The sequence below is a fragment of the Oryza sativa genome, chromosome 8 (assembly GCF_034140825.1).
Source record: "Oryza sativa Japonica Group chromosome 8, ASM3414082v1".
NCBI lineage: Eukaryota > Viridiplantae > Streptophyta > Magnoliopsida > Poales > Poaceae > Oryza > Oryza sativa.
The window spans coordinates 22,893,540-22,906,379 of NC_089042.1; the positions used below are offsets into that span (position 1 = coordinate 22,893,540).

At 44.8% G+C, this 12,840-nt stretch overlaps 2 protein-coding genes across 2 annotated transcripts; one reads left to right on the plus strand and one right to left on the minus strand.

The window, feature by feature from the left end:
- Window positions 1-600: 600 nt before the first annotated feature.
- LOC4345777 (zinc finger protein 8) lies at window positions 601-1,994 on the plus strand. The gene has a single exon (XM_015794870.3). The coding sequence runs from the start codon at window positions 821-823 to the stop codon at window positions 1,721-1,723; it is 903 nt and encodes a 300-aa protein (XP_015650356.1). The 5' UTR covers window positions 601-820; the 3' UTR covers window positions 1,724-1,994.
- Window positions 1,995-7,816: 5,822 nt separating this feature from the next.
- LOC136351598 (uncharacterized) lies at window positions 7,817-12,303 on the minus strand. Its single transcript, XM_066303785.1, has 2 exons — window positions 11,506-12,303; window positions 7,817-8,032 (listed from the first exon to the last, which is right to left on the minus strand). Exons 1-2 carry the CDS (start codon window positions 12,301-12,303, stop codon window positions 7,817-7,819), a joined length of 1,014 nt encoding a protein of 337 aa, XP_066159882.1.
- Between the last annotated feature and the right edge of the window lie 537 nt (window positions 12,304-12,840).

Here is a 12,840-nt window from a genome sequence, read left to right on the forward strand (position 1 = left end):
CCCATTAGCGATGTGTTGTGGTGACTTCATTAATATTAAGATATGAACGTATGCTTTTGTACCATGTTTGAAAAAATGTTTTCTAAATATTTAGTTTGAAAATTTTAAAAATCATATGAATATTTTTTATATGTAATTTTTACAATGTTATAATTTTATTATATATGTTATAATTTAGTATATTTTAATAGGAAAAAATGGTCAAAGTTGCTAAGCAAACTTTAAGAGTCCTATATAATTTAGTATATTTTTGAAGACCAACCTTTTTTACTAAGCAAACTTTAGAGCCCTATATATAGGCAATTAAAGCAGATATCTCAATAATCAATTGGGCTGATTTTCGGGGATGGATAACATAGAATTATTTGAAATTTGAAGCATACCCCCCAGATGCGCAAAATTAACACGCCCTACATGCTACGCATAAGTACATGGCAAACACCGAAACTGACGCAAGTGAATAGGCCCAAGAAACAAACACCTTCCTTGTCAACCCTACATCCCAAAAACAGCTGGTCCCAATTACACGTCCCCACTGCCCACATCCAAAGTTAAACCGCTTCAGCTCCAATACATCACGCTGCGTTTGCTCCATATCCCATTCTACTCTAACCCTTACTGCCATCATCACATCACAAGCGCATAACCAAAAGAAAGAAAGAAAAATCTTCAATAGTGGAGAGAGAGAGAGAGAGAGAGAGAGAGCGCTTCTCCTCCTCTCTTCTCTTCTCTTCTCCCCCTTCGCTTCTCTTTCCCCCCACTCAATCAAACCCTAACCCTACTGCGTACGCCGCGCCATCGACGACGACGCGCTCGCGCGATGAGCGTTGAGCGAGATGGGCGCGACCAGCCCAACATCGACTCGTTCTCGCAGCTGCCGTTCATCCGCCAGGCGGCCCGCGAGAAGCCGCCGTCGTCGTCGTCCGGCGGCTCCGTCGTCGTCCCTCCTGCGCCCATCCGGCTGTTCGGCTTCGACGTGCCGCCGGACGCGTCCACCACCGCCGATGTGCTAGGAGAGAACAAGGAGAGCGCCGCCGCCGTCGTCGCCGCTGAGGGGAGTAAACAAACGGCGTCCGGTCTGGACGCAATCGGCGGCGGCGGCGGGAGCCGGAAGTTCGAGTGCCACTACTGCTGCCGGAACTTCCCGACGTCGCAGGCGCTGGGCGGGCACCAGAACGCGCACAAGCGGGAGCGGCAGCGCGCGAAGCACGCGCAGTTCCAGACGGCCATGGCCATGCACCACGGCCACGGTCAGTACTACCCGCTCCCGGACCCCTACGCGGCGGCGTTCGCGGCGTACCCCGGCCACCACCACCACCACCGCTTCGCCGCCACCGCCGCCGCCGCCATGCCTCCGCCGCCGCACTACCCGTCGTGGGCTGCAGGCTCCAGGTACTACAGCGGTCCAGGATCCATCTCGCAGCCGATCAACGGGAGCCCGGTGGCGCCGGCCGGGATGTGGCGGCTCCCTGCCGCCGCCAGCTGCGTCGGCTTGGCGACGACGACGACTACGGCGGCGCCGCTGCCCGCGCGGCGCCAAGAGCGGCCGGCGGCGACAATTCCTTCGCTGCTCGGAGGCGGCGAGGAGCCCGTGGTGCTGGGAGGAGCTGGCTCCACCTCGTTCTCGCCGTCGACGTCCTCCTCCTCGTCGTCGGCGTCGCCGCACGAGCGGCGCGCGCAGCCAGCGCGTAAAGAGAATGTGAGTTTGGATCTGAGCTTGTAGCAGCGGAGGAATGATGGCCGGTGTCAGCCTCATAATTGTTTCTTAATTACAAAACAAAATCAAGTGCCTTTTCATTTCACGTTTGGATTTATTTTCAGCTCGTTGAGCTAATACCAATGGTACTAGAGATCAGCTACTAATTAAGATAGTAGTATCATCTCTTTCTCTGCCCTTCCATTTGACTGCAACTCCTAAATTTGTTCGAATTCTTCAAATTTTGCTCGAACAATTATGTTAATTTGTTTCTGGAATTTCTTTAGTTTTGGTGAAAGGAATTGTAGATAGTTTTTAAATCTGTTGTTCTTACTCTTTTTATATCATTTTTCTTTCTCAAAGTGTTCAAATTTGCGGTCAATTTGCTCAGTTTTAGTTTTTCAATTTTTGCAAGGCAATGGATTTGGCGTTCTTCTATATTTTTCTTGAAAGGGAATTAATTTTATGTGTGTACCGTGTCTCCTGTTCCCCAAAATTCCTCTCTCCTTCTCTACATGCAGTATAGAATGTTAACCAAGCTTTTGTTAGTGTCTTTTAGAATCCCTTTTATTTGTATAATTGCCTCCTTCCAAAATTGTGTAAACTTTAGGGAACCAAATTAAATTGTACACCATCATATCTAACCGCATATTAACTTATTGCTTCTATCACAGCAAAATTGCAGTGCATAAATCCTTTTCTAGTTGGATGATTTCGAAAGTACTACTAACTAGCGTTTTGCAGCATCACAAATTAATATCAAAGAATTAATCAGCTTCTTTTCTAGAGATAATCGTAGACCCATTAATTAATTCGCAGTGTACTAGTATTCTGCATTTTAAATATGCATGTAAAGATTTCCAAAGTTCATTCATGTATTCAAATTTGAAAAAAAAAATCATGGCTTTGGGATTGGTTCTGATCAATATGTAGGTGGTTCTTTCTACTAGCACTAGTACTTTGTAGTAGCATGTACTATATATCTAACACTTGCATCTCTCAAAAATGCATTTAACGCAGACTGTACGCTCACCCTGCCAATGCCAGCCGTTTGTATCATTCCCTGTATTCTTATGTTATCGATCTCTCTGCTGGTCATGTTAACCATTCAGATGAGAGCCCACCCCCATAATTGCCTATATTTTCCTTCCTAGTTATTTTTTGATTCATTATATATAAGCAACTCTAATATAATATACTGCTAGCTTCAGTTAACTGCCACTTCCTGAGGATCTGGACATTTTTCTTTGTTTCCACTTTATTTCTTCCAAAATGTGCTAAAAATAATCTGATTGATTATCTTCTGGATGGAAATAAAGGGGACCACACTGATGAAAAATGTACATAAATATGAAGGATAATGCATGCGTGCATTCTACAGATCTGTTTTTTTCCTGATGCATTATTTTGGTGACCACCAGCTAGCTAGGAACATTAACTGTTGGCATACCGGCCTGCTAAAATGCACAAAGCAACCGGCCTGCTAAAATTGTCAGCAGTACTGTTTTTCATAAGCTAATTTAATTTTCTAGTAATGTGTCAACCGGCCTAACCATTTTTCTCTAATTAAAATACTTATTTCCCATTTAAATTGGATATATACTCAATTTGAATACACACACATACATACATACTTTTTCCTTGTAGTCCTTTTATGGATTAACTTAATTTGTCAACTTCTCTGACTCTGTTGTCCAAACGTACTCCAAAGTGTATTTTTAGAGGTTCTGCAAAGTATTGAAGAGAAATCGCAAAGTTATTCTCCCTGTTTAATCATGAAATGAAGAACCTTTACACATGGGAAAATATACATATATACATGCTGCAATGCATATAGCAACAAAAACTGCAATCTGACTTTTAATAGGAAAAGGCTGGAAAGCTGTTCTTCAATAATTGCATATTCCTTAAAAAAAGTGTGTGTGGTACTACTATAGTAGAATAATCATACCATCCATCATTATAAAAAGGTTAGGGAGACAACTTTAAAGTGATTTGAAATCATAATACTGTATGTTAGTACATCATACTAGGTATCAACTACTTAAACAATTATATCTATTTATTCCATAATTTATACAGAATTCTAGCAAGCTATAGCTAGGAGGGACATGCACTTTGGATCAATTTGTTTTTAATTTGTTTTCAATTTCTAGTGTACTGATTGCTTCAATCTGTCCAGAGAGATGAGATTATTAGGTCAGGTTTAACAGTAAAACTAACTACTAATCTTAAGCCCATCAGAAAATGGTATTAGAACTAACATACATGTACAATAAATAAGCTATATAAGGTCGACTCCACCTTTTTCTCCTCCCTCCATTTATATTAGAGCATATGTAAAACTATCTCTGCAATTAGAGCCAACAGTCCTTTGCCTCTCACTTTTATGTGTGCTTGTAGCCGGTTTATAGTTTGTTATTGTACTTGCTATTAGAGTTTGTTAATTATAAATAGATGGGATTCGTGATGCATAGAACAGCTGGCTGATTCTAATCGGTATACAGGAAAAATAGTGGTACTAATTAACTACTCCCTCCGTCCTATAATATAAGGGATTTTGACATCTCGCTTGCACTGTATGACCACTCATCTTATTCAAAAAATTTGTACAGATATAAAAAACGAAAAGTTGTGCTTAAAGTACTTTGGATAATAAAGTAAATCAAAAAAAATAAATAATAATTCTAATTCTTTTTAATAAGATGAATGGTCAAACATGACAAGCAAAATATCAAAATCACTTATATTAGGGGACGGAGGGAGTACATAGTTAGAAATACTTATATTTTAGAATGAAGAAAGTATTTATATACATAGTAACGGTTTGTTAATTGTTGTTGAGCTACTCCAGTTTGGATGCAAAAATATGGAAGTAGAAGAGATAATTTATGAGGAAAAGGGAAGAATTAATCTCTTCTAATATTCATCAAGATATTCATTTTTATGTTGAGCCTCCATGCACTGGCATACAGTCCTGTCTTAGCTTATAGCTAGTGTATGCAAATTGCAAAGGTGGACAATAATTCTGGTACAGGAGGGACCTACACTGTCATTCATGGATCAACTCTAGCCCCTCACCCTGCCTGCTAGCACGCCAATCTATTAAGGCCGAGTTTAGATATAAAGTTTTTCTTCAAACTTTTAACTTTTTCATTACATCAAAACTTTTCTACACACACAAACTTTCAACTTTTCCGTTACATCGTTCCAACTTTAACCAAACTTCTAATTTTAGCGTGAACTAAACAACCCTAATCCAGTTAGAACTTCCCTGCTTATAATCGTACGTCCATCTTTTGTAACCGAGTTATATGGCCCATTTAGACAGGGTCACAGGGAATGAATGCCTTTTCCGATCGATCTCAACAAGAAACCCGATCATATATAGCACTTGCATCTCGATCAATAATTCGATATGTAAATCTGTGTTTGTGTTAATGCGAAAGAGAAAAGACTCTCTCTGAGCTGAGTCATCAGCTCTGCACCGTCACGCTGCTAGCTATAGCTAGTTCTGCATGATGATGGCATGCAGGAATCGCCCATGCAAACCACCAAAAGTTGTTGAAACATATGCACACGCAGACACACAGAGCTAGCCTTACTCAGCTCATCAGCTGCATGCTAGCTAGACTGCTGCTACTACTAGTCGCATACTACGGCCTTAGATAAAAAAATTTTGGCAAAAAACGTCACATCAAATATTTAATATATGCATCGGTATTAAATATAGGAAAAAAATAATTATACAGTTTGCATGTAAATTGCGAAACGAATTTTTTAAGTCTAATTACACCATAATTTGATAATATGATGCTACAGTAAATATTTGCTAATGACAAATTAATTAGGCTTAATAAATTCATCTCTCAGTTTACAGGCGGAATCTATAATTTGTTCTGTTATTAGTTATATTTAATACTTTAAATGTGTTGATATACTTAAAAAAAACTTTACACAAAAAAAACTAATCACACCCTACCACTCCGGTCAGAAACGGCAGCAAGCATCGTTAGCACCGCGCACACAGTACCGCGAGCTCAATGACCGAAGTAGCACTGTACATGGTAGCTCTACTGCTCTAGCAAATATACTCCGTCCGTCTAAAATAATAATAAAAAAACCAACCTAAGAAGGGACTTAACCCTTCACAGTAAAACGAATCTAAGACTGTCCAGATTCGTTTTACTAGAAATGGCCACATCTCCTCTTAATTTGGCTTTGTTTGGGATGGATGGAATATACTCCTACATGCCATTATTTTTCTATATATGTATTTGTTCATATTTTTAAGAGGAAAACTATTTTGATTTCTCGAGAGGATGTCCTATCATTTGCTTTAAAACCATCTAAATAGTTATGATAAATTCTAGAAAAATTTGACAACATATCTATACCCCACAACATCTTAAATCTAAATTCAACTCACACATCGAGATATAAAAAGGACAAATTAAACATATAAATAGTAACGTACTATTCATATATAAATTTGTCTTTATTTTGTTTCTCGATTTGTAGGTCAAATTTAAACTTAATTTTTGGTAAACTAGTAGATATCACTATACTCTACGTTGTTATATTTTAAAATATTTTATAACTATTTACATCAAACTTAAAAGAAAAAGATACACAATAAAATATTCTCTCCAGAGATTTGAATCTACTGAAAAAAAGTTGGAGGAGTCGTATGCGTGGACTGGCAGTGCCTGCAGTATCTTGCTGCCATATGTCTCCTGCAGGGCTCGGCTGTGCTGCAACTGCACATCACTGCTGTGTCTTTGCTGCCTGCATCGGCCGCATGCACGCATGCATGGCAGGGGCAACCGGGCAAACGGATCGGTGGAATCGTCAGGGATGTGCTTCTGTAGGGGACTTATCCACACATCAGCGTGTGCAGCATCCTTTATATATTCGCTAGTCGCTGCGAGTGATTTACAAGAGCTGTTCGTATATACGAATGCAGGGCAGCGGCCGGGCTTTGGAAAGGGAGCTTGAAAATATTGGGAATAAGTTCACTTTAGGTCCCTCTATTTATCGCTCAGTCTGATTTTCGTCCTTAAACCGCAAAACCGGGTACCGTCCCCCAACTTACGAAAAACGGGCAAAGGAGGTCCCTCGGCTGTTTTGATAGCGGTTTTGGCTGACGTGGCGCCTACGTGGCTAATTTGACTCGGTCGTCATCTGACGTGGCATTGACGTGGCGCTTACGTGGTAATTCGAACCGGAAAAATAATAAAAAACGATGGGACCCACGTGGGCCCCACATGCCATCTTCACACCTCCCTTCTTCCCTCTTCCCTCTCCCCTCTCTCTCTCTCATCTTCTTCTTCCCTCTCCCTCTCTTCATCTCCTCTTCCGCAAGCGAGCGCCGAGCGAAGCGGAGGAGCGACGACGCCGTGTGCCGCGACTGGCGCTGCTTGGCCACCTTCCTCGACTTCCTCCTCGCCCACCACCGCCACCAGCTGCCGCACCTGCTCATCTTCGGCTGCACGAGGTGGAGGAGCAACGCCGCCGCCGCCACCGATGCCGCCGTGGATTCCGTCGACCTCGGCCACCACCTTGATAAGCTAGTGCGTGACGGGGACCTCGCCGACGGGGGATGGACCACCGGAGGAGCGGTACCGCGGGCGGTCATCATCGCCAGAGTTGGCGCGGTAGAGCTTCTTGATGAGCTCTTCTTCTTCTCCTTCCCGCCGGAGCTGGAGACGACGGCGTACCTCTCCATCTTGCACGCGAACAGCCCCATGAAGGCGTGCTCCACCGGCCTGTCCCAGTACTCCGTCTTCTCCCCCATCAGCGCCGGCGACGTCGCCACGCACCGAAAGCCGCAGGACGCGAGCACAGCGCCACCACTGGTGCCAACAGCAATGCCGCCGCCATTGTCGTCCTAGCACAGCTCAGCCTCATGCCCTCAGCTACGACGATGCACGTCCAAATGCGGCACCTCCTTCTCCCCCAACTCGCCACCGCTGCCGCCTTGGTCTGGTGTTCCTACTCCACTAATTCCTTTACCATCACAAACAACCGAATGAAGTCAATTGAACAAAGAGAAAAACCGGTCATAGTACTAATCAATCCCTCAAAACAAGCGATTTAGAGTGGAACTACGAACTAAAACTACCATTCATCAATCACCCAGACCGAAATCAGAGAAAGGGGGAAAGGTGGGACCTGGACGGGGAGGGCGTCCATGTCAGTGCGGAGCGCGACGATGGGGGGAAGGCTGGAGCCGACGTTGGCGATGACGCCGATGCCGGCGACCGCGCGGGCGGTGAGGCCGAGCCGCTCCAGCTCGTGGCGGACGAGGGCGCTGGTTGTAACGTCCCGCCTTTCCTAGGCCGAGCCCGCTTACATCTGGCAGCTTTCATAGGTCATAGACTGCCCTCACAGACCAACACAAGTCTTTTCTGCACACTTTGTCCTCACTCGTGTGCACCCAGGAAGAATTTTCCGATCGGTCACCCATCACAAATTGCTCCAGGCCAAGCACGCTTAACCCTGGAGTTCTTTGGACATCGGCTTACGGAAAAGAAGTTGCAACTTGTTTAATCCTATTAAGCCCTGGGCCGGGATGTTACACCCTCACCCCCTTAAGAGAGATCGACGCCCCTGTCGATCAACCCCAAGCCAGGAACGTCCCCTCTTGGCCACGTCCGTGTGTCCAGTGCCAGCGCATGTGCCATGCTGTGTGACCACTCCCGGTTCACACCAGCCATGCGCACCATGCCTGCACAACTGCAAAAAAAAAGAGGATTTTCAAGGGATTATTTATTGCGGTTTAATTTTTTTAATTGGTTAAAATAATTTATTGAGCTCTGAAAATTCCACTAAAAATCCTGTTAGCATATTTTGACATGTAGAATCCAACAAAAATTTCACATGCCGATTCTGATTATTATTTGCATTTATTAATTTAGGGATTCATCTCTAGGTTAACTTAAACAATTTCTTTGGGCGATTTATTTAACAAATTTTAAAGCAAGGAGGGGAACTTCAGGGCGTGACAAACCTACCCCCTTAAACGGAATCTCGACCCCGAGATTCGGAAGAGCCGGCAAAGAGGTGCGGATGGGCGGCCTTCAACTCATCTTCCCTTTCCCATGTTGCTTCTTCGTCAGAGTGATGGCTCCACTGAACTTTGCAAAACCTGATCACCTTGTTTCTGGTCCTTCTCTCACTGGTTTCGAGGATACAAATCGGCTTCTCCACATATGTCAGATCCTCTTGAATGTCGATGTGCTTTGAGCTAGCTTGTTCCTCAGGTACCCTCAAACACTTCTTCAGTTGAGACACGTGAAACACATCATGAATACCAGCCATATTGGATAGAAGCTCAAGCTGGTATGCAACTTCACCTCTGCGTTCCAAGATTCTGTATGGTCCCACAAAACGTGGTGCCAACTTGCCTTTCGTCTGGAAGCGGTGTACTCCCCGGAGCGGAGTGACACGAAGGTACACATAATCTCCTGCTTCGAAAGTGAGCTCCCTTCGGCAGTTATCAGCATAACTCTTCTGCCGAGACTGGGCGATTCGCAGTCTTTCCCTGACGGTCCTAACTTTCTCCTATGCTTCGGTTAGCACTTCTGTCCCAAATAGTTGACGTTCTCCGGTTTGATCCCAGAAGAGCGGAATGCGGCACTTCCGTCTGTACAATGCTTCAAACGATGCCATTTGCAAACTGGCCTGATAACTGTTGTTGTAAGAGAATTCCGCATAAGGCAGACTTTTATCCCAAGCTCCGCCAAAGTCAAGTGCACACGCTCGCAACATATCTTCCAATATTTGATCGACTCGCTCGGTCTGACCATCAGTTTGCGGATGATAAGCCGTGCTGAAATTCAAACGAGTCCCCAATTCTTCTTGCAGTTTCTGCCAGAACTTTGAAGTAATCTGACTCCCTCGATCAGATACAATCTTTTTAGGTACCCCATGCAAACACATGATTCTTGAAAGGTAGAGTTCTGCCAATCTTTTCCCAGTATAGGTAGTGTGCACTGGAATGAAATGAGCAACTTTCGTGAGGCGATCCACAACTACCCAAATTGAATCATGCCCTGATGAAGTCCTGGGCAGACCAATGATGAAATCCATTCCGATTTCTTCCCATTTCCATTCTGGGATCTGAAGGGGCTGGAGCAATCCAGCGGGTCGCTATGTTCTGCTTTGACTCGCTGACAAACATCTCAGAGTGCGACGAATTCGGCTATTTCTCTTCTCATGCTGGCCCACCAGAATTTCTCTTTGAGGTCCTGGTACATTTTGGTACTGCCGGGATGAATTGAATACTGAGTTTGATGAGTTTCGGTGAGTATCAGATCCTTCAGTTCTTTGTCGTCAGGTACACACAATCTTTCTCCCAACCAGATTGTGCCATGCTCATCCTCATGAAAATCTCGGGCTTTTCCAACCCTCATATTCTTTTTCAGCTCAGCTATATCAGGATCATTTACCTGAGCTGCTCTGACTTGATCCACGAGTGTAGGCCGTGACTCTAGGGTAGCTACGTACCCGTGTTCCACGATGCCCAAATTTAGGTGCTCAAGATCTTGCTGCAATTTGTCACATATGCCTTCAGTACATACTAAATTGCAATAGCTCTTTCTGCTCAGAGCGTCTGCCACCACATTTGCTTTGCCTGGATGATAATGTATCCCCATGTCATAATCTTTTATCAACTCCAGCCACCTTCGCTGTCGGAGATTCAAGTCAGGCTGGGTGAAGATATACTTCAGGCTCTTGTGATCAGTGTAGACTTCACAGCGGTTGCCAATAAGATAGTGCCGCCAGATTTTCAGAGCGTGAACCACTGCTGCCAACTCAAGATCATGAGTAGGGTAATTGGTCTCGTGTGGACGCAACTGTCGCGAAGCATATGCGACCACTCTGCCTTCCTGCATCAGTACACATCCCAGCCCTTGGCGAGATGCATCACAATAGACCTGGAAGTCTTTCATCTGGTCGGGCAGAATTAGAACGGGTGCAGATACTAGCTTCTTCTTAAGTTCTTCAAAACTTTGGTTGCACTCAGCTGACCACTTGAACTTTTCATCTTTCTTAAGCAACTGAGTCATGGGTCTGGCAATCTTAGAGAAGTTTTCAATGAACTGACGGTAATAACCCGCAAGTCCAAGAAAACTCCGGATCTGAGAAATTGTCTTAGGTGGGGTCCACTTGGTAACTGACTCCACATTCGATGGATCCACTGCCACACCTTGAGCAGTAATGACGTGACCAAGAAACTTGACTTCCGACAACCAGAAGTCACACTTGCTAAACTTGGCATATAACTGGTGCTCCTTCAATTTCTCGAGTACCAGACAAAGATGTTGCTCATGTTGTTCTTCAGACTTTGAATAGATAAGTATGTCGTCAATGAACACCACGACAAACTTGTCAAGAAACTCCATAAACACTTTGTTCATCAAGTTCATGAAGAAGGCCGGTGCATTGGTGAGTCCGAATGACATAACCGTGCACTCAAACAACCCATACCGAGTGGTGAAGGCTGTCTTGGGAAGATCCTCTTCCTGAATTCTCAACTGGTGATAGCTTGATCGCAGATCTATCTTGGAAAACACTTTAGCTCCCTTTAACTGATCAAACAGGTCATCAATCCTTGGCAAGGGATACTTGTTCTTGATAGTGACCTCATTGAGGGCGCGATAATCAACGCACATCCTCTTAGTCTTGTCTTTCTTCTCCACAAAGATGACCGGAGCACCCCAAGGTGAAGTACTCGGTCGGATGTATCCTTTCTGCAGCTGTTCATCAACTTGCTTCTTGACCTCTGCTAGCTCATTAGTTGCCATTCTGTACGGCCTCTTGTAAATTGGAGCGGTTCCGGGTGCCAAATCAATCCGGAACTCGATTTCTCTCTTTGGTGGCATTGTAGTGAGGTCTTCAGGAAACACCTTAGGATACTCTTGTACTTTAGGAATATCCTCCAATTCCTTTAGACTTTTCTTCACTATTTCTGTCTGATCCTCAATAGCAGCCTGATTCAGACTTACTACGGACTTCTGCGACACTGGAGAACGGAAGGTGATCTTCTCCCCTTTGTCGTTGGTGAGGGTGATGGTGCGACTTGCGCAGTCAATCACTCCCTTGTGCCTGGTCAACCAATCCATTCCGAGAATGACGTCTAGGTCTTTGGATTCAAGAAGGATGAGGTTGGATAGAAACTGTGATCTCTTGATCTCTATAGTCACTGAGGGACAATAGTGTGCTGTCTTCATGTTATTTCCAGGGGTATGAACCCGCATCGGTATTTTAAGTTCCACTACTGATAATCCATGTGTCCCAGCAAATCTCTTGGAAATGAAAGAATGCGAGGCACCCGAATCAAAAAGTACTGTTGCCAGATATGAGTTCACTGGAAACGTGCCCAGCACGACCTCTGGTGCTGCCTGTGCCTCCTCTGCAGACGCATGATTGACGCGGGCCTGGATGAACCTAGGTCCAGCGCGCTTCAGCTTCGGACACTTGCCAGCAAAGTGGCCGTGCTTGCCACAGCTGAAGCAGGGTCCTGGCTTTCCTGCAGACTCCTTCTTGAGCTGTTCTGACTGAGCTAACACAGCTGGTAAATCTAACTGAGCTGGTGCCATTAGTGGCGGTAGAGTTGAGTTGTGGTTGTGCTGCTCAGTACTGTTGTGACTGACACTGTTGTTGTCGTTGTTGAAGTTACTCGGGTGGTAGGGACGGTGCTAACGGACGATCAGGGTGGAAGGCCCACCTTGTTGTCCCGTCATGAAGCGAGGCTTCTGATTGTTCCCCTGAGGAGCCCTGAATTGAGTTGCCTTTCTTTTACGGTCCATTTTGTTGTGTTGCTCTTCCTGGCAGATAGCCTTGTCCACAAGCTTCTCAAAGTCCTCATAGACTCCCGAGATTAGCTGGTTGGTCAACTCATCATCAAGACCAAACAAAAACTTCTCCTGCTTCTCAGCATCGGTGCGCACGTCCTCAGGAGCGTAGCGCGCAAGGCGGTTGAACTCATGCAGGTATTCTGTAACTGACATGGTTCCTTGTTGGAGTGCACGGAACTCTCTCTTCCTTTGTGCCATAATCCCCTCGGGAATTTGTGCCTTCCTGAAGCTTTGACAAAACTCTGCCCAAGTAACTTCCGTTGCATCTGGACGGGTTAC

What these genes read in the sequence shown, in the direction of transcription:
- LOC4345777 (XM_015794870.3), top strand. Translation starts at nt 821, where the DNA reads ATGAGCGTTGAGCGAGATGGGCGCGACCAGCCCAACATCGACTCGTTC.
- LOC136351598 (XM_066303785.1), bottom strand. Translation starts at nt 12,303, where the DNA reads ATGGCACCAGCTCAGTTAGATTTACCAGCTGTGTTAGCTCAGTCAGAA. An exon ending in ACAAGAGGCCGTACAGAATG is followed by an intron (nt 8,033 to 11,505) that starts GCAACTAATGAG and finishes GGCTCGGCCTAG; the next exon opens with GAAAGGCGGGACGTTACAAC.